At 36.8% G+C, this 19,953-nt stretch overlaps 1 protein-coding gene across 5 annotated transcripts in view; it reads left to right on the top strand.

Annotated features, from left to right (window-relative positions):
- osbp2b (oxysterol binding protein 2b) overlaps positions 1–19,761 on the top strand; it is a 71,994-nt gene extending 52,233 nt beyond the window's left edge. For 4 of the 5 annotated variants that reach the window (XM_065250422.2, XM_065250420.2, XM_065250424.2 and 1 more), the window contains 11 exons: positions 6,330–6,528; positions 6,663–6,783; positions 8,520–8,586; positions 9,348–9,500; positions 9,703–9,948; positions 13,219–13,339; positions 13,511–13,614; positions 13,836–13,931; positions 14,227–14,411; positions 16,539–16,759; positions 17,953–19,761. In XM_065250422.2, coding sequence (XP_065106494.1) covers positions 6,330–6,528; positions 6,663–6,783; positions 8,520–8,586; positions 9,348–9,500; positions 9,703–9,948; positions 13,219–13,339; positions 13,511–13,614; positions 13,836–13,931; positions 14,227–14,411; positions 16,539–16,759; positions 17,953–18,095 — 1,656 coding nt within the window. In that variant the 3' untranslated portion in view covers positions 18,096–19,761. Of the gene's footprint in view, positions 1–6,329; positions 6,529–6,662; positions 6,784–8,519; positions 8,587–9,347; positions 9,501–9,702; positions 9,949–13,218; positions 13,340–13,510; positions 13,615–13,835; positions 13,932–14,176; positions 14,412–16,538; positions 16,760–17,952 lie in introns of those variants that run through there. The other variant, XM_065250423.2, reaches the window with a different exon arrangement.
- Positions 19,762–19,953: the final 192 nt, after the last annotated feature.

The raw sequence follows: 19,953 nt of genomic DNA on the forward strand, positions 1-19,953 counted from the left end.
ACATTTCCTCAACCCCCAATTTGCATCATGTTAATACCTAATCCTAATCTGTGTCTGGGAGGATTTTAAATCTTAACGTTTCAAATCTCATGGTCATTGTGAACCTAAAGTCAAAAAGTCGAAAGTTGTTGCTGTTTTTGGCTGGTAATCAATAAAGGTTAAACTACTGTAACATCCGCTTCCGTGATCGATAAAGCCCTATGTATAGCTCCTGGTTTTGTGGATGTCCTCTGTCTCTTATATTTGATTTCCTAAATCAAATTTTGGACAGGTATCATTAGCCTCAGTGCCAAAAATCAATATTTGAAGCAATTTCGTTTTGTGTGTTCACGTTTCAACTTTGGTAGACTTCACTGAGCTTATTTATCAATGTCAAGCTAAGGTGAACTCTGGCATTTTGATGATATTTATTGTTTGTGACACTCAGAATTTCAACTGAGTGAAATGTACAGACTGTATCATCAATTCAATATTACCCTAAGTGTATTTCTTACGGCTCTTCTGAAGTTACAGGATCTGAATAACATAAAACATAATTAAATATTCCCCTTTAAAACCATGAACCTTGTAAACTGTCAAATCCAGTGACTAGATCTGGATCTCTTGCCATTTTAGTGTATAACATTCATTTAAAACACGATCACGTTCTTCACTCCACTCTTTTTACTCGCTTAATCTATTTTAACTATAGGCTAATGAATTGAATCTGAACTTTGTGAGATTAACATAAACCATTAGCCCTGTGGACGGCAACCAGGATTTGTGTTTGAGTGATCTTACGCCCAGATCATCAGATTTGCATGCTGTGATTCTTATTCATTAGCCCGATCTCTGTTTAGTCAGCTGTGTGGATTCTTCTTTTGTTCATTTATTAGCAGCTGAATAGAAATACATACACAAAAAGTGCTGTATAGTTGTGTGGGGCCAGCTTATTAAATACCATTATACTGAACCACTGCTCTTATGAGAGAAATACAAAGGAAGGAAATTCTGATCTGTTGCTGCTATATATTAAAAATCAAATACATTGTCAGAAAAAACTGTACATTTTCTTTCACTGGGGTGGTACCTTAAAAGGGACATTTTTCACAATATCATACCCTTTGGACCTATTGTGTACCTTTAAGAAACAAATTTGTACCAGTTAAATGTTACTGGTACAAAACTTTTCACTGTACCTTTAAAGGTACCCAATAGCTCCTTAAAGGAAAACACCACCGTTTTTCAATATTTTACTATGTTCTTACCTCAACATTCATTCCTTAGGATCCAAACAGGGATGAATTTAGAAGCCACCAAACACTTCCATGTTTTTCCTATTTAAAGACTGTTACACGAGTAGTTACACAAGTAATTATTGTGGCACAAAATAAAACGTGGCGATTTTTTAAGCGGATAAAAAATGAGAACTATATGTATGGCGGAAGAGCACTTAGTTTGCAGCACTTCGACCTCGGCGCGCAGTAACATCATCACTCCTGACTACTCCCCCCTCTCGCTCAAACTTCCGAAGTGAGGATTGGTGTGGTTAGGGGAGTGATCAGGTAAACTGTGAAGTTTTCACTTTGTGGTCCTTTTTTTTATTGATAGTTCACATAAAATCATTTATTCACTTTCATCTGTTGAACAAATTATGGTATAAGCACACATTAGTATTTGTTTTCCCGTTATGGAAGTCAGTGGGTAAGGTCAACTGTGACAGAATTTTTATTTTAGGGTGAACTCTCCCTTTAAAGACTTATACCATAGATATGTATAATAAAGGCTAGATGTGTTACGGCGGAGTCTCTAACGTCATCACCTGGCGGCCATCTTACCACAGGCAGCTCGCTCACTCGTAGCATTGTGTTTTAATGGTGCATGTGCTTTTAAATTAGCCTGGCTCCGCCCTCCTACGTGCTTCCGCTTATTTTTCATTTCGCTTCAGCAGTACGTCTGGGATTTCTCTATAGAGTTTCGTTTTCTCCTGCAAAAATCTGCAGGACCAATCAGCGAACAGATGGGGGTGGCTAAGAACGATGACGTTGAGGTCATGCGTCAGTTTGAGTTGTAGTTCAGTAATGGCAGCGGAGAAAGACGTGAGAAAAGCTATTCGGTCCGTTGTTGCAAAACTGCCGAATATACAGAAGTTAAAGCCGGAGCAAGAACCAGGTTTGCTAAGTTTTGTTTGTCTGATTATTCTGACTTGTTGTTTCCGGACGGTTTCGGTGCATGATATACGTCACGACCACATGTTAGCGATTGGCTTTGGCAGATCCTGAGTAACTCTGGGCATATCCAATAGTTTTAAACTTCAACAATGGACCCTCCTTAACGGAAGTAACGCTTTGCTATGGTGCGTGGCCAGACTCTCTGTACAAATGAAATGAATGTACGGGAGTCTGGTTATACCAGGCTACTTTTAAATGACCATAACTTGCTCAATTTTCTACCGATTTTTAAATGCTTTGGTTTCTTACAAACGTTATTAACGTGGCTATAATTCTTGATGTTTTAACATGTTTCATAATTATTTTTTTTGTATAAGTATGAGGTGTCATCTTTGACGTTTATAACAAACCAAACTGTTTGAAAGTCGGTAGAAAATTAAGAAAGTTATGGTCATTTAAAGGCGCTCTAAGCGAATTGAAGAGTTTTAGACCATAAAACATTTTTTGTTACATACCGGAAACATCTCCTCACTATCTGCTTGCTGCCTGTCCGCTGATCAAACTGTAAAAAACGTGATCTCTGTAGACAGCCCAGGCTTCACAAACGGCAATAACAACAAGTGGCCAAACCTAGCATCACAAAACAAAACAAAGTATTCCAGCCAATAAACGACAAGAAGGATTTGGGGGTGGGGGTTGGGCGCGTTCATGAAAGCACGGAAGGGAGGGGGAGGGGTTAGCTACGCTCCGTCTGTTTGAAAACAGTTTCAAACGTCAACAATAACTAACGTCTCGCAGATTCGCTTAGAGAGCCTTTAAAAGTACATTCACCATTAAAACACAATGCCACGAGTGAGCGAGCGCCCTATGGTAAGATGGCCGCCAAATGCGGATGTTCCACTTAATCGGCCAGCAGCGTGGGCGAGACATAGCCTTTATTATACATATCTATTTGTTTAATTTCTGTGATTTGCTGTAAATGTAATAATGGCAACAGACTAGTGTGGTGGCTAGGTTGGGGTGCACTAGATGTCATTATCCAAAAGCCAGTGCATTTATTAGTTCTTAACCGTAGTACAGGACTATAGCTTTTAAATGCATGTATGTTGTGTAGTGAATGTTGATTTTTTTACAAAATAAAAAGAAGTTAATACCGCTAGCTAGCCATAAAAAATCTGAACATTTCGCTACAACCAAACATTGAATGAAGTACCTGACACATGCTGTTCTCAGCTTTGCATACAGAATCACATGGCTCCCCTACACGACTATTTAAAATTCACGAGGTCACGAGCAGTCTGGGGCCCAGAACCTCACTCAGCGAAAAAATGTGGAAGTGTTGCCAATGTTAAAAGAGCTATAGTTTCATGTACGTGTGAGGAAGCCGCAGTCACATGCCGAGTGCACGACTGAGGATCCTCTCTCGTATCAAACCTCCAGGCTGTCAGTGCTGTTAAAGTCCCGGTGAGTGCAAAGCATTTATTATTTTTTATCTGTGTCTGAGAATATAAATTTATGAAAGCACTATGTCAGGAGTTGATAGACTGTTGCAATTCCCTGCATCTTTATGATCTGTGCATCTTTCAAAAGAAACATTTGAGAAGCACCAAATGTACAAATTGTAAAATTAATTTCAGCGAGTGTATTAAACTTTATTTTAAGATTAAACAATACTTCTTATAATTCAAAGTTAAAGTCTTCTAGTATAAATGCTGTTCTGAATATTGCTGATGTGCAATGGATCAATTCAACTTTATTGGTGTGTAAGTTCATTGTTAAATGAGTTTTTCTTCAGAACTCAACTCAACGACAATGCATACATATGTGTAGTATTTCTTGCATTAACCCTCCAAAATGAAATATCTGTACATTGAGGGACGTTTTCCTGGACAGGGTTTAGGTTAAGCCAGGACTAGTGCTTGGATATATTATGTAATTAAAGTAGTTTTTACAAACATACCTTACAAGAAAACAATTCCGATGTGCATCTTGAGACAAAACAATGCCACTGATATATCAGGGCAAGATGTTTTTAAAATATGGCAGGTTAAACATGCATTTTAGTTTGGGATATGCCCCATCCTGGAAACCACTCAAAATTACAATACATTAGGTCTACAAGTGAAATAAAAGAATAGATTTTCATCTCAATTCTCCAAATCTCTGGAGAAATCTGGACACTCATTTTGTACCTTTTGTGCATCCATTTTGGCAGTTTAAGCTCAGTTTTCTATGTGCATGACAGATAAATCCAGCAGACAGTGGTCAGTCAAATTTGCTACATCTTTTCAACAGTAGGGAGATGGAAATGTAAAAAAATTTACTGTATGGGAGATGATGGAAAGAAAGCACAGTGTAAAGATTTGACTGACACCCGGAGGCAGTGGCTTTGTAAAAGATAAAATTGGTTGTGACTTAATGATTCTGTGGCTGTAGTCGAGTCTCTGTCATTATCATGATCGATGAGCTCTGAGAAGAGGGATGCTCTCACTGAAGTACATTATGCTTATTTTAAAGAAAGCTACAGTATGTTGTGCTGTAGGTTGTTATGTTTGTCAAACATTGCTCTATATGTTGGGCAAAACTTGACATTTCTAGGTTTTCAGGTTTTAAACAGTAACAACTGGAAAAAAGTCTTTATACAATGTCTCAGATGTTTCTTCTTGACTGCAATGAGATTAAATAAAGACGAAATAGAGTTGAGCTCTTCTGTTTTGCAGATTGTTAACCTAGCATGTATATCACATGTATAATGTTGACTCATTGGTTGCAATCACATGCTTAATCTTCTGTGTTGTGTGTGTGTGATCTATAGTAACCTCTCCTGAGTCTCCTCGTCTCTGTTGCTCAATATTATAAATCAAAGACTCATGAAAAACATGACTCAGCCCATAGACAGACTGCAAACCGATAGATCTGTGTTGTCGTGTTTCTCAGCATGCAAAGGTCATCAGATTAACTCTCACTTCTGCTTTCAGTTTAAATAAGATGAAGCTACATACTATCATATCTAGCAATGTGAGGCTTCAGTGGCTCAATGTGTGTCACAGTAAACTAAAGACAGAAAGAGTGGAACAGTAAGGAAGATGGAGGAAGACATTTCCCTGACCTCTTCCTGTGTGGACTGTTTTCATCATGAGAGCAAGGAGAACAATAATGAGGAAACGGTTGAATGTGTGTGGGGGCCTGCGGCAAGAGGAATGATAGGATCCCTGGAGAATTGGGAAGCGGGATTATTATGATGGAGGAGAGAGTGAGGAGAAAGCAGCAAGAGGATGATGTTGAGACAGAATCTACAATTGTTATACAATTATAATGATGATCGGATGATGCAAATATTTAAAATAAAAATGCAGATACTTATATAAATGTAATATTTGTAAATCTTGGTTTCATACATTTAAAAAAAAACATATCATTCTCAAGAAGTTTGATTTAATAACATAAAAGTGGTATAATCTTTCCATTTAATATTGGTACATGATGCAAATATTTTCCAGGTAGAAGATATTATGGTCAAAAAATGATTTAACCTTGAAAATGAATTGCAACCAATGGCTCAGTCCACAGCTCACCCCTCCCTTTCAAAATGCATAGTAAGACAGTTGCCGCCACAGGACAAATAAGTCATCATCTGAGACAACGTATAACAAAATGTGCTCTATAAAAACAGTTTGTCTGTTTATGCTATTGTGGAAATATGGTGGAGTGAAATGGCGACTTTCATGTTAGAGGAAACGCAGTGTATGTAGATAAAAACGGCTCATTTCTAAGATAATAAAAACAATACTTGTAGGGTCTTTATACACCCCTAATAATATAGTTATATATATATTATATTGCTTTTCTGTCAAGAGATCCTTCTAAAAGTTACACAATGCATCTTTAAGGATTACTTGTCACAACAATAATGGTTTCCTGCTGGTTCTGCAGTCATTCATCTATTAAGATGTGTAATTCCCAACAGAACTACTCCATATAAATGATTCATTACCTGTAATGAATGGATTTGTTTTCCCTCACACTAAGCCATTCCCCCAGACTATGATGCAATATTTAGATTAACCTCATGTGCCAGTGGATAAAATAACAATCCTGGAGCTTCTAAGCACCCCACCCATACACACGTCTCTGTGTTTGTTTTGTTCTTTACCTCGTGGCTTGTCTGTCCCTGCGCAGGCGTGCCGAGATTTCCTGGACCTGGCAGAGAGCCACAGTCGCAGATGGCAGCGTGTCCTTCAACATGAGCGAGAACAGCGCACCCACCTGGAGGAGACCATTGAGCAGCTAGCCAAGCAGCACAACAGCCTGGAACGAGCGTGGAGAGAGGCTCCTGCACACGCCGTTAACACGCCCGACACACCCACCACCGACACAGGTGAGATAATGAAGCTGGGCCACCCTCATGACATCATCATTATTGATGATTTAACAGTACTGGCATCACTTGTACACCTTAAACCGTCATGACTGAGGTTTTGGTACTAGAGTTGTGTTGTTATGTATGAGCAGGAGTGAGTGAAAGACAGCGGAAAGAGGAGGCGAGTGATGATGAGGATACAGAGTATTTTGACGCCATGGAGGACTCACCTGCCTTTATCACAGTGACTGCCACAGACCCCTCCCAACACAGGTCAGCTCACATGGACTCTACCTGGTCTTAGGGCTGGTTGTCTTAAAATGTTGAGTTAATTCCACCTAAAAATATTAGTTAACTACAAAACATTGTGTAAAAATTGTTGTCAACTAATATGTTTAGCATAAATTAACTTAAAATTTTAAGGCAACAATATTTTTTAAATATATTTTTTAAGTTAAACCAACTTTTTTGCAGTGTATGAAACTTATGATTTGCATTGGATCATATTCATCTAGTGTATTTATCCAGATCATATTCATCCCTAAGTACTACAGTACATCAAGATACGTGTGAGGTTGCCATTCGAAATTTGAAGAAATTATTCACCTGAAACATTTCAATATTTATTTATCCTCATGTTATTATCAATTTCATAAATTATATTACAAATAATAAAATAAAGCATATTTTATTGTATTTAACATTTAATTTGTCAATTAACACATGCAAAAATATATACAACTCTTAAATTATGCACTAATAAGTCAAAGCACTGTAACAAATCATTTCAGTCACCATAGTAAAAATAATCATAAAAAAGATTTTTGTCATTAAACATAATTTTATTACGTATAATTTTCACGTACGTTGGGTCACAAGCTACCTTATGCATTTTTTATAATAAATTCAATAGAATATATATATATATTTTTTTAATGATATTTTACGTTTTTCTTGATACCGTGTTGATACAAATAGATTGAGGAATACTAAAAGGGAGGTTTATTTAAAAAATAAATAAATAAATAAATGGTGTTGGATGATCCCAGGTCAATGTGTTGAAGTGTTAAAACTGTATACTGGTATGTTTCTAACTCATTAATTGTATGTTTATGACAATGTTTAGTTAAAAATATACATTCACAAAATAATTTTGTTTATATATTTTTTATATAAGCAATAGCATTCAAACATTTTACAGATGATGTTATGGTTATTGTTACACTCTAAAAATGGCTGGGTTATTTTTACCCATAATGCGTAAATATTGGACAAAAGTTACACATGCTGGGTTAAAAATGACCCAATGTTGGGTTGTTGATTGTAAAAAAAAAAATTCTGTAGAAATTACAGCATTACTGGCAGCTGGTTGCCAGTAATTTACTGTAGAATTAAATTTATGTTATTTACTGACATCAGTGTGTTGAATGCAAAGCATTCTGGGAGGCAAAATCTGAAGAAAAAAACAGAAAATGGTTCATGAGGATTTCTGGTTCCCAGAATGCTTTGCATGAGGCTGTTATTATATAATTTAATTCTGTAAAGACAAAGACTTAATGTTTAATGTTCATTTAACTTGTTGCCAGTAATAACATACATTTAAATCTACAGTAAGTTACTGGTAACCAGATGCATAATTACAGCTTTTTTTTACAGTGGTGTTATGCAACCACAGGTTAAAACAACCCAGTATTGGGTCAATTTTAACCCACCATTGTGTCCTATTTTTTCCTCTACATGGCTTAAAAATAATCCAGTCATTTTTAGATTGTAGTATGTAGTTTTAGGATGATCAGAATCCATAGGAAATTGCAATATCTCACAGTAGCTGTGTGGTGATTCAACATGATTTAGAGGAGAGATGTTACAATTTTCAAAATTTCATTGTCATTGTTAAGCTGCTCTTGTTTATTGGTTAAGAGCCTGCTTCACTAGCATCTGCAGGTACTGTTTTGTTTATGTTACTGCATCATGCTTCATGCATCCCTCTCTTTTTCTTGTTGGTGCAGACGTTCTCAGAGTAATCTCAGTGGTGCTAGTGGAGGACATCCCAGTGAATGGAACCAGGAGGACAATGTGAGTACTTATACATGAAACAAAATCAAAAAACGAGGTCACATACTGTACAACATTCTGAGAACCACATTGGCAGTCTAGGACAGGGGTAGGCAACGTCGGTCCTGGAGTGCTGAAGTCCTGCAGAATTTAGCTCTAATCAAGCACACCTAAACAACTAATAAAGCTCTAAAGAGTCACTTGAAAACCATAGGTAGAGATTTTATCAGGGTTGGAGCTAAAATCTGTAGGACATGGTAACAAAAAGCAACATTTTCTTGCTTCCATTAAAGGACCCACACCTGGAAGTTCATCCCAGCTTCAGTGCATACTACCATTAAGGCAGAAGAACATAGCAAATTTCTCAAAAGTCTCAAAGTCACTCAATTTTTTATTCTGATTTGATTTGTAGTTAAAAGATTTATTAAATAAAAAAACTGATTACTGCACATACATTTTCCGAGCCCACTGTATCTCATATGGTTCAGGACCAGATATCTCTGCATGACTGTGAATGTTTCCTCTGGCTGTGTCTGTTCTTCTTCAGCTCACAGCTGTTGTGTTTGTTTCGGTTAACTGACTCTTAATTAACTGATATCTGCTCATATCTTTTCATTTGTCGCTGTCTCTCCTTCTGAGACATACGAAGCTTCAGTCATCTGTTTATGTGTTGCATTCCTCAAGGGCGGTCCGGCCTTTTGCAGGTCTCCTCTCAGCACAAACACATGACTAATTTTAGATGTCTCTCTCTCTCTCTCTCTCTCTCTCTCTCTCTCTTCCAGTGTTCTGTGAGCAGTAATGATTTTTCTGGAAAACAGCTGCAGCCTCACAGGAAGAGGCGGAGCTGCATACCAGAGAAGCCCAACTATTCGCTCAATCTATGGAGCATCATGAAGAATTGTATTGGCAAAGAGCTTTCAAAGATCCCGATGCCTGTGAGTCACACACACCTCTCTGAATCAGAGTTCTTATGCGGTGTGCATTTATCCCATATGCATTAATATATGATGTTAATATTGACATCATACAGTATTATAAGTATGTACCTTTAATGAAGTGTATACTTCTACAGTGTAATAGAAGAATGTGAATTGGGATGTAACCACGGTTTCTCTCTTTCTGTGTGTGTGTGTGTAGGTGAACTTTAATGAGCCGCTGTCCATGCTTCAACGTTTGACTGAGGATCTGGAGTACCACGAGCTCCTGGATAAAGCAGCACGCTGTGAGAACTCCCTGGAGCAGATGTGCCTTGTCGCAGCCTTCTCAGTCTCCTCCTACTCCACCACAGTGCATCGAACAGCAAAGCCCTTCAACCCTCTGTTGGGAGAGACCTACGAACTGGACCGTCTGGAAGAATTCGGCTACCGTTCTCTGTGCGAACAGGTCAGAGTCACAATACAATAATGCTTGCATTGCTATTGAGAAAACACTGTGCATCTGTTTTTTTTTAATAAATAGTGACTTTACAGTTTTTCTGAAATGCTAAAACATATTTCTTCAAACCAGCACTCATTTTCTCAAAACCTTAAACAAAAATCTTCTAGCAAAATTGAAAAATTCCTTCAAATTCAATTCCCATTTCACCTGTACCATATTTTATCCTATCTTCATTTGTTTTCTTTTTATAACCTCTCCAATATGTGTACAGTGTAGTACAGTGTATTTCTTCAAAAATACAAAATTTTTGTAAATTAATTTTGTCAGAGGTCAGATTCAGAACGAAGATCAAAACATACACAGAGTTTAAACTGTTGTTGAATTTGTTTTTGCTTCAGTTGTTTTATAAATTGTGTAAAAGTGCCATTTAGTGGATAATAACAGATTACCATAAAAACTTTTCATGGAAATGTTTTCTCTTTATTGATGAGATAACTCGTCAATGACGGGGAAAGAGTAACAGTTTTTCTGAATTGCTTGAACACTAAACCCCAATCTCTGCAACAAAGTCATGGCTAGTCGTGGCCTAAACCCATTTGTCAATTACAGTTTTTACTAATTGCTAACACACGTTTTCAAAACTAAGTCTCCTTTTTTTAAAACTCTACAAACAATTCTCAAAACTAAGTAGCTCAAATCTCCTTCAAAATGCAACACTGCATTAAAAATGTCATAAACACATGTCAAAATGAAGCATTTGAATCAAATGGCAAGCGCACATCGGAAACGCCAATGTAGAAACAGAAAATATTTATTTGGCCAAACATTACCGTTGTATACATTATTCAATTCAATTCAATTCAATTTTATTTATATAGCGCTTTTCACAAAAGTCAATTGTTTCAAAGCAGCTTTACATAAATAGAAGCAGTGAAAAGCACAGAAAACGACAGATAGCACAACAGAATACATGATAGCATGAGCAGTTAAATTTGCTGCGGCTATGACTCAATATTATAATTGCACGTATTACTAAAGCAACGTATAGAAGAGGAAGCTAGGTAAAGCCCAAAAAGGCTGCCTCCCCGGGGTGAAAAAACCCCCTAGGAGAAAAAAAAACCCCGGGCTTTTATCCGAGGAAAAATAAGTCCTAGGAGGGAAAAACCCTTGGGAGAACGGAAATGGAGATTTAGCGGAGATTAAGCGGTTCTGCCGGTTATTAGCATACAACAAAACTATAAACATGTAAACCAAAAGTATTTTCTTTACAGTATAATACAGTAAATTGTGTGTGGTGTCCCAGTCCAGGAATTGGCAGGGGGGTGGGGTGCAGATTGGCAAAACAGGTAATCTGACCTTTGACCTATTTATAGGCCTATCTATACTACTGTAAAGTAAAGCAGTGATTGGTTAGTGATCAGTTAAGCTGATCACTCCACATGTGAGGAGTGTGTCTGTGTGACCTGGTGAATAAGTGTAGCATTTTGATTGGTTGTGTTTGGAAAAGGAAAGCAAGTCACTTGCTCATAGATCTTTGTGTTTTAGGTAGAGAATTGTGTGTAGTGTTTTGAAAAAAGTCAAAAGTTGAGAAATAGCTTATGGTTTTGAAGATTTGGCATGTAGTTTTGCACTTTGAGTGAGAGGTTTCAAAAATCGTGTCACAAGTTTTTGTGTGTAAGCAATCGTAAAAAACTGTAATGCACCCTTTTTGCAAAGCTCTAAACATAAACTTTTCACTTAAACACAGATTTTACACTGCAATGCACTTGTTTTGTATGCAGTCAGGCAAAAGTTGAACACAACTTTGTTGCCTTCAAGCAAACACAACAACTCAAAATTCTACACACTTTTTTTCTAATGGTATTTTTAACCAATTTTGCAATTGGCAAAAGTTGCAATTGCATTGCTGACTTCTACAAAATATAATTGCTTCTTACAGTAATATTGAAAACTGATTACTTGCAGTACTTACAATAAAGTATTCACTATATGCACTGTGTGTTTTATATTCTAGACTTATGTGTGTATGATTTGAAAGCTTAGTTTGATTTTGAGTACAGGTGAAATGGTTTTGGAGGAATTGTTCGATTTTGCTAGAAGAGTCTGTGAATTTTGTTAGAAAATTTGGATTTGTTTTTAAGGTTTTGAGAAAATGAGTGATGGTTTCGAAAAATGTGTTTTAGCAATTAAGAAAAACTGTAATTGACGAAATAACTCGCCAATGGCAGGGAAAGAGTTAAAATATGGAAAACACAACTTCCAGGACATCGACAAATACTGTTAAAAATCTCTATTACTGTAATCACAAGTTAAGTTTAGTGAATACAGTGAATACTTTACTGTAAGTACTGCAAGTAATAGGTTTCAATATTACTGTAAGCAGCACTTTTTTGAAAAAATTCAGCAGTCCAACTTCAAAATATGCCAGTTGCATTGTCTCTGGTGTCCTACTCTTCATCATCCTCTTCCTCTGCCTCTCAGACTGTTTACAATCCATACAATTGGTAAAAAATACCATTAGATAAAAGTGTGAACAATTTTGAGTTGTTGAGAATTGGATTTAGTGTTTTAGCAATTCAGAAAAACTTTATTTGAAATTGTTTATGACCCTGTCTGTGAAAACTAAAATCCAAAGTCCAAAAAATGTAATTCTGAGATAATGAGCATGAAAGTTTGATTTCACCTATTAATTTTATTATGATTTCAATCGATGACCTTACTCAGTCAATATTAAAGATATTTAGGTTATTTTATACAGAAATTTCTTTATATTATGTAGGATGATTTTATGTAGAAAACAGTAAAGCACAAAAAAGACTTTAGCTGAGTTTTCACAAGCAGAGTTTAAAAAAGCCTTTAGCTTGCTTACTAGTAGAGGCTAACATATATTAAGACATTGTATTGGATGATATATTGGACAGTTTTATGTATTGCAGTTGTGTTTTTTCATGTCTCTACTGTTTTGTGCTAAACCATGTTCTGCTCATACTGTAGTGAAAAGCACTATAGAAATAAAATTGAATCGAAAAACAAACAATCATGTATCATTTTATTTATAATACCACATTTTTATCAAAAACATTCATCGTAAAGGAGCCAATGATATTAGTAGTGCAACAAGGTCACTTTCACCCATCATTTCACATGCCTGTCATACAGAATACAAGATTGTTTGTTTGAAGGTGAATGTGAGAATTAATTCAATTAAATTCCTGTGCAATGAAGAGACAGCACCCCCTAGTGTATTTTATATGAAGCACGGATTGTCTTTCTCAGGTCAGTCATCATCCGCCGGCAGCCGCTCATCATGTGATGTCACAGCGAGGCTGGACCCTGTGGCAGGAAATCACCATCGCTAGCAAATTCCGTGGCAAATACCTCTCCATCATGCCGCTGGGTGAGTGTTATTGGCATGACATATGTGACCATATCTGTGAAAACCAAGCTAAATTCATTATTAGTAATTTACTGTTTTCCATCTAAAATCATCCTTCATAATGTAAAGAACATTTTAAACTCTTATTCAAAACATCAGACACACATAATGATGTTCTCGATATCCAACCAGGTGAAATTCACCTGGAGTTTCACGCAAGTGGAAACCACTATGTGTGGCGAAAAGTCACCTCTACCGTACACAACATCATCGTGGGCAAACTGTGGATTGATCAGGTAGGATTTCAAATATTATAAAACCACTTATTTAATAGAAAGATGTATGAATTTGATATTTTCGCTCCATTTTTAAAAGACATTTTGTGTGCAGTAAGGAATACTTGAATAATAATTAGAAAAATAATGCACACCGGAGGTGGTGATGCGGCCACGACGCGAAGCTGGCGGGGAAAGAGTTAAGGCGTCCATGTTCTCACTTGTATCTCGCTGTTTTTCAGTCAGGAGATATTGATATAGTCAACCACAGGACCAAAGCAACCTGTCAGCTCAAGTTTTCCCCCTATAGCTACTTCTCAAGGGAAGTCCCACGAAAGGTATTTTAAAAGTTTACTTTCAAGTTGAATTTTTGTACTATTTGTAGCTTAACTGCATACAAAGAACTGAGACAATAAATACAGTCTCTCTTTCTGTCTCTTCATTGTGCCATTAATCTGGCACAGCTAGTCTTTATGAATTCTGATTTGTTTGAGTTATTCTGAGAGGAAGGGTATTTTATTACCCATAAATCATCTTTTTGCCCTGTTCTGCCCTCTCTCTCTATGTCTTCATGCTTTTGTAGTTCAACCCCAGAGCTTGTTATCCTTGTTCTCCTTGTTGTCAAACCGTAAGGTCACAGGGGTGGTGATGGACAGCGATAGCCAGGCCCACTACATCCTGTCAGGTACATGGGACGATAAGATGGAGAGTGCCAAGATTGTACAGAGCAGCAGAGGAAGTAGCAGCTCAGAGGGGAAGCAGAAGACTGTCTATCAAACACTTCCACCCAAACTACTGTGGAAGAAATACCCTCTACCGTAAGAAAAACCTTCAAATCCTCAAATACAACACACTCAACAGTGCTAAGATCTGTGTTCTGCTACCTACCTACATCTCCAAAATAATGGTACCAGAGTTGTCACTATGGCTGTCCTTTGTACCTAAAGGGTGCATATTAGTACCTCAGAGGTAGATATTTGTACTAAATATATACATATCTGTGTCTAAATGGTACATATTTGGACCATTTAAAGTGTACCGTACGAGTGATAGCTTTTGTACCATTTTCTTCTGAGAGTGTACATACCAAACAAATTAAACTACTTACTGAATAAACTAATAAAAAAGCCACTGAAGTACCAACTTACCTACCTACCGACTTATGACTCCTTTATTAACTGAACTAATTACTAAACTAGCTAAATCAATAAACTTAATTACCAACCTACTAAACTGAAGTAACCTACCTACCTATCAGACAAAAACAACCAGCCTATTAAAAAAGCTAACTATTGAACTGCAGACCTACCTACACATCAGATAAAGTAGCCTACCAAACGAACTACCGGCTGAACTAACTGCTGAACTGCTTGCCTACCTACCATCTAGAAAAACCAACAGATGAAGCAAACTACTTACTGCCTGATTCTGCTAACTGACTAAATTTACCAACCAACCTATCTGCTAACAATTCCTACTACCAGCCTACCGCCCAAACTATCACCTGAACTAACTCCTAATTCAACCGTGGACCTACCAAATTAACTACTTGTTCAACTAACTGCTGAACTGCTAGGCTACCTACCATCTAGAAACAACCAAACAAATAAAACAAACTACTTACTGCCTGATCCTTCTTACTGATAAAAAATAACCAACCAACCCTTACTGACCAACCATCTTAACTACTAACTACGAACAAATGAAACAAACTGCTTAATGCCTGATCCTGCTACTTGACTAAACTAATTAGCCAACCCTAACCGACCAACCAACCTATCTACTAACAATTCCCACTACCAGCTTACCATAAAAATACCATCTAAACTAACTATTGAACTGTGGACGTACCTACCTATTAGATTAAATACTAGCCTACCAAACTAAATACCCATTGAACTAACTGCTGAACTGCCAACAACCAAACAAATAAAACAAACTACTTACTGCCTGATCCTTCTTACTGATTAAAATAACCAACCAACCAACCAACCCTTACTGACCAACCATCTTATCTACTAACAGTTACCACTACAAGCCTATCATACAAACTACCATCATAACTAACTATTGAACTAAGGACCTGCTTACCCATTAGAGAAAATACTAGCCTTCCAAACAAACTACTGGCTGAACTAACTGCTGAACTGCTTGCCTACCTACCATATAGAAAAACCAAAAAAAAAAAAAACTTCTTTCTGCCTGATCCTGCTAACTGACTAAACTAACCAACCAACCAACCAACCTATCTGCTGACAATTCCCACTGCCACCCAAACTACCATCTGAACTAACTATTCAACTGTGGACCTTACCTATTAGACAAAATACTAGCCTACCAAACTAACTACTCGTTGAACTTACTGCTGAACTGCTAAGCTACCTACCATTTAGAAAAAAACTAACAAATAAAACAAACTACTTACTGCCTGATCCTGCTAACTAACCAACCAACCAACCCTTACTGACCAACCAACCCATCTACTAACAGTTCCCACTTCCAGCCTACCATACAAACTACCATCTGAACTAACTATTAAACTAAGGGCCTGCTTACCCATTAGACAAAATTCTAGCCTACCAAACTGACTACCAGCCAAACTAACTGCTGAACTGCTTGCCTACCTCCCATCTAAAAAAATTAATTAAATGAACTACTTACTACCGGCTACAACTACCCGGCTAGATTAAACAAACAAACCCTGACTGACAAACCAACCTATCTAACAATTCCCACTACTAGCCTACAACACAAACTACCAACTGAACAAACTACTGAATTGCTCCCCTATCTATCAGATGAACTAACCACCTAGCAAACTACCTATCAATCAAATTAATTGTGACCACTAAGGGAAACAAACAATCAACCTACAGAGTTATCAAACTAGTGTTGATGATTGGTTTGTTCTTTGACTTGAATCTCTCTTTCTTTCATTTTCTAAGAGAGAACGCTGAGAACATGTACTATTTCTCCTCTCTGGCTTTGACGCTGAATGAGGAAGAGGAAGATGTGTGCGTGACAGACAGCAGGCTAAGGCCGGACCAGCGACTTATGGAAGAGGGACGATGGGATGAGGCTAACGCGGAGAAACAGAGACTGGAAGAGAAGCAGAGAGCCACACGGAGGAGGAGAGAGGCAGAGGCTTCAGAGGCAATAGATGAAGGTGAGCAGAAAGCAAAGATTCAAGTTTTAAAGGTACCCTGATCATGAAGACTTGGGAAGCATATCAGATTAACTCTGGCATCACCTATACACTGTAAATCAGGGGTTTTAAAAAAATTTGTCAGCTGAACCCCCTTGACCAAAATGTTTTTACTTGAAGTACCCCTAAGATTTGAGGAAAATATTTCAAAAATTAAATACAGGTAGCACATTTAAAATGTTTTACTTGAAAAACATTTATTTTCATCTCTTTTATCAATAGTATTTTATAAATTTATTGTTATTATTACTTGTTAGGCCTTCATCTAGTCATTTTATTAATACATGAAACCAACACAATCTCATGGAAAGTCGTGTTATAGTCATGAAATATTTGATTTATTTATTTATGTTCATGGACATGATTATCTGCTTTTTTGTCTTTTTTGTGCCACTCAGCACGGATTTCTATAAATACATTTTGTTTTCTTATTGTTTTTTTCTATTTTTTTACCATTGTTGCTTGGGGTTGGGGTTAAAACGACTTTCTGACATCCTAACCCAAACCCCAAATCCAACCCCAAGTGAAAATAGTTTTAAAATCAGAAGAATCACATGTAAAAACCAATACATAAAATTACATCCTAACCCAAACCCCAAATCTTACCCCAACCCCAAGCGACAATGATTCAAAAATATAAAAAAACAATGAGAAACCAATACATAAAATGACATGTAAAAGAAAGTCTTGCCAAGCACACGAAAAACTTTTTCTAGAAATTTGTGCTGAGTGGCACAAAAATCGTGTCCATGAACACAAATAAATTAATCAAATATTGTGTTGCATAAAACGTATATCTGCCCATTTTGCATATACTGCAAAAAATGACTTTCTTACTTAGTATTTTTGTTTTGTTGTCAGTAAAAATATCTAAAAATTCTTAAATTAAGAGGTATTTTCTTGATGAGCAAAATGACCTAGGAAAATAAGTCTAGTTTTTAGACAAAAAAATATAAAATGTAAGCGAATTCATGCTTAAAACAACCAAAAAAATCTGCCAATGGAATAAGAAAATTGTCTTGAAATTATTTTTGAACACTTAATTGAAGAAAAATTTTCTTATTCCATTGGCAGATTTTTTTGCTTGTTTTAAGCACGAATTCGCTTACATTTTTTACATGAAAATGTCTAATTTAGTGTTGTTATGTTTTCAGGACAAGAATATGAAGGCTACAAGCCTCTGTGGTTCCAGCAGAGGACGGATGAAAGGACAGGAGAAACCATCTATGTTTATAAGGGAGGTTACTGGGAGGCCAAAGAAAGACAGGACTGGAGTCAGTGTCCTGAGATCTTTTGAAGAAATGAATTATAAAAAATGATCCCTGTACATGGACTCAACAAAGCCTTCCGATGGCTCCTTGTATGGCCACAGAGGTCATAAAAACCTGCACTGTTTGAAACTCTCCGAGCGTGTGTGTGTGTGTGTGTGTGTGTGTGTGTGTGTGTGTGTTTGTGTGCAGCCCAGTGACATACTGTATATCTTCACCTGACTCTTAAACAGACTTGCACAGGAGAAGGGGAGAACGGGACAAGCGACTTGTCGTGTTCTCTCTGAAGTTCACCTCAAAGATGAGTAGCCAAGTGCCGCCCACTTTATCTTCCAAAGCAAAATCAGGTTCTTTTTATTCTGTACAGCCCCTTCACAAAATGCACTTTCCCCTCCTCCCAGCATTACATGAGTCCTGTTTATAACGAGGTCATATCAAAGACGCTCGCCTCTTACACCATCCCCTGCTGGCCTAGAAAACATAAAGGAAGTCGCGTACAAAGAAGAGGAGACTGCTGCAACATTTGAATGATATAAACATTTATATGAAATGAATTTTCTGATTGTCCAGCTTACATTACTTGAGTACATTAATACCACGTTGGGCAAAGGAAGTTGTTGACGTTCACATATCACAGGAGCTGATTGGATTACTATTGGACACCTATCTGAATGCTCCTCACACCTTGCATAGGCAATGATAGCCGAAACTCATCTCATTTTAGACAAGCATCTACCTTCTTTGAAAACAAAAAACAATTAGGCCATTTTTGTTGGAAGATGCTGGCATGGTGTTATCGCCTGACACAAACCTTCAAAAAAAGAGGCTTTAAATCCATGAAGGTGTATTTTAATTGTCATGTCCATGAATTAGCTGCTTCCTGCATTGGCTCAGTGGAGCCTCTCAGTGGTCATTTTTCATGTTACTGTGACTGCCACAGTACAATTCATATCAATGCAATTAAAAACACATTTTTGTACAATCGGGATAGTGAATGATGACTGATCAACCAATAAAATTAAACATCTGCTTGACTCTCAGAGAGACCAAGTGTGATACAGAAAAGACTGAAGATGCTTTAGTAAGTAATGTGCTAGTGGGTAATGTTTGTATTTATTAGCAGTAGAGTGAATTAAACCATGCCCTACTAGTGTTCCTACTTAAAAGCAATGTGGTGCTGCTATAGAGAAGCACATTGTATATTCTCATTTGAATTGTTCCCTATAACACCAAAATGTTTTATAAGAGTCCTAAAACATTACAACAGGATATATTACAGTTGTGCACTTTGAAACTCTGTAGATGCAATACAAACATATTTCTTTAAATACACTCTCGTGAAGGCGAACATGAAGTTTAAATGCCCCTGATATTCAGATCTCTTTGAATCACTCATTGTGCTATTTGCTTTTAAGAATGCAGAATTAGATTTGAGGTTTTGTTGTGCTCTCTTGCCACTAGATGTATTTTGTGATAATAAAAGTGGTTATCATATATTATTATAAAAACAAAGTAATGATTCCATGCCATCCTAATACTTACTGTATTTTGGTCAAAATCTGGATTTTAACCATAATGTTTATTGTAAATGCATCTTTTAATCAAAATAAGCCAGCAGGTCAAAAGTTATTTTTGACGAGCTGTCACGGTTTGCTTAAATGTAAATATTTTGTATTAAAAAAACACTGACTCACATACTGGCAGGTACTTTTTTTATATCTATATAGTCAGTAACCTTTGTTGATTTAATATTCTCAATTCAATTTGTGAATGTAATGTATGGATAAAGGTAAGGTTTTTTTTTTAAGTTATCTGTAAAATTTCAAGACAACCTCTAGTTTGTTTCAGTCTCATCCAGTTTGCAATTGCTACATATTTTTGGTAATA

This window comes from Paramisgurnus dabryanus, chromosome 5, assembly GCF_030506205.2.
Source record: "Paramisgurnus dabryanus chromosome 5, PD_genome_1.1, whole genome shotgun sequence".
NCBI classification, from domain to species: Eukaryota; Metazoa; Chordata; class Actinopteri; order Cypriniformes; family Cobitidae; genus Paramisgurnus; species Paramisgurnus dabryanus.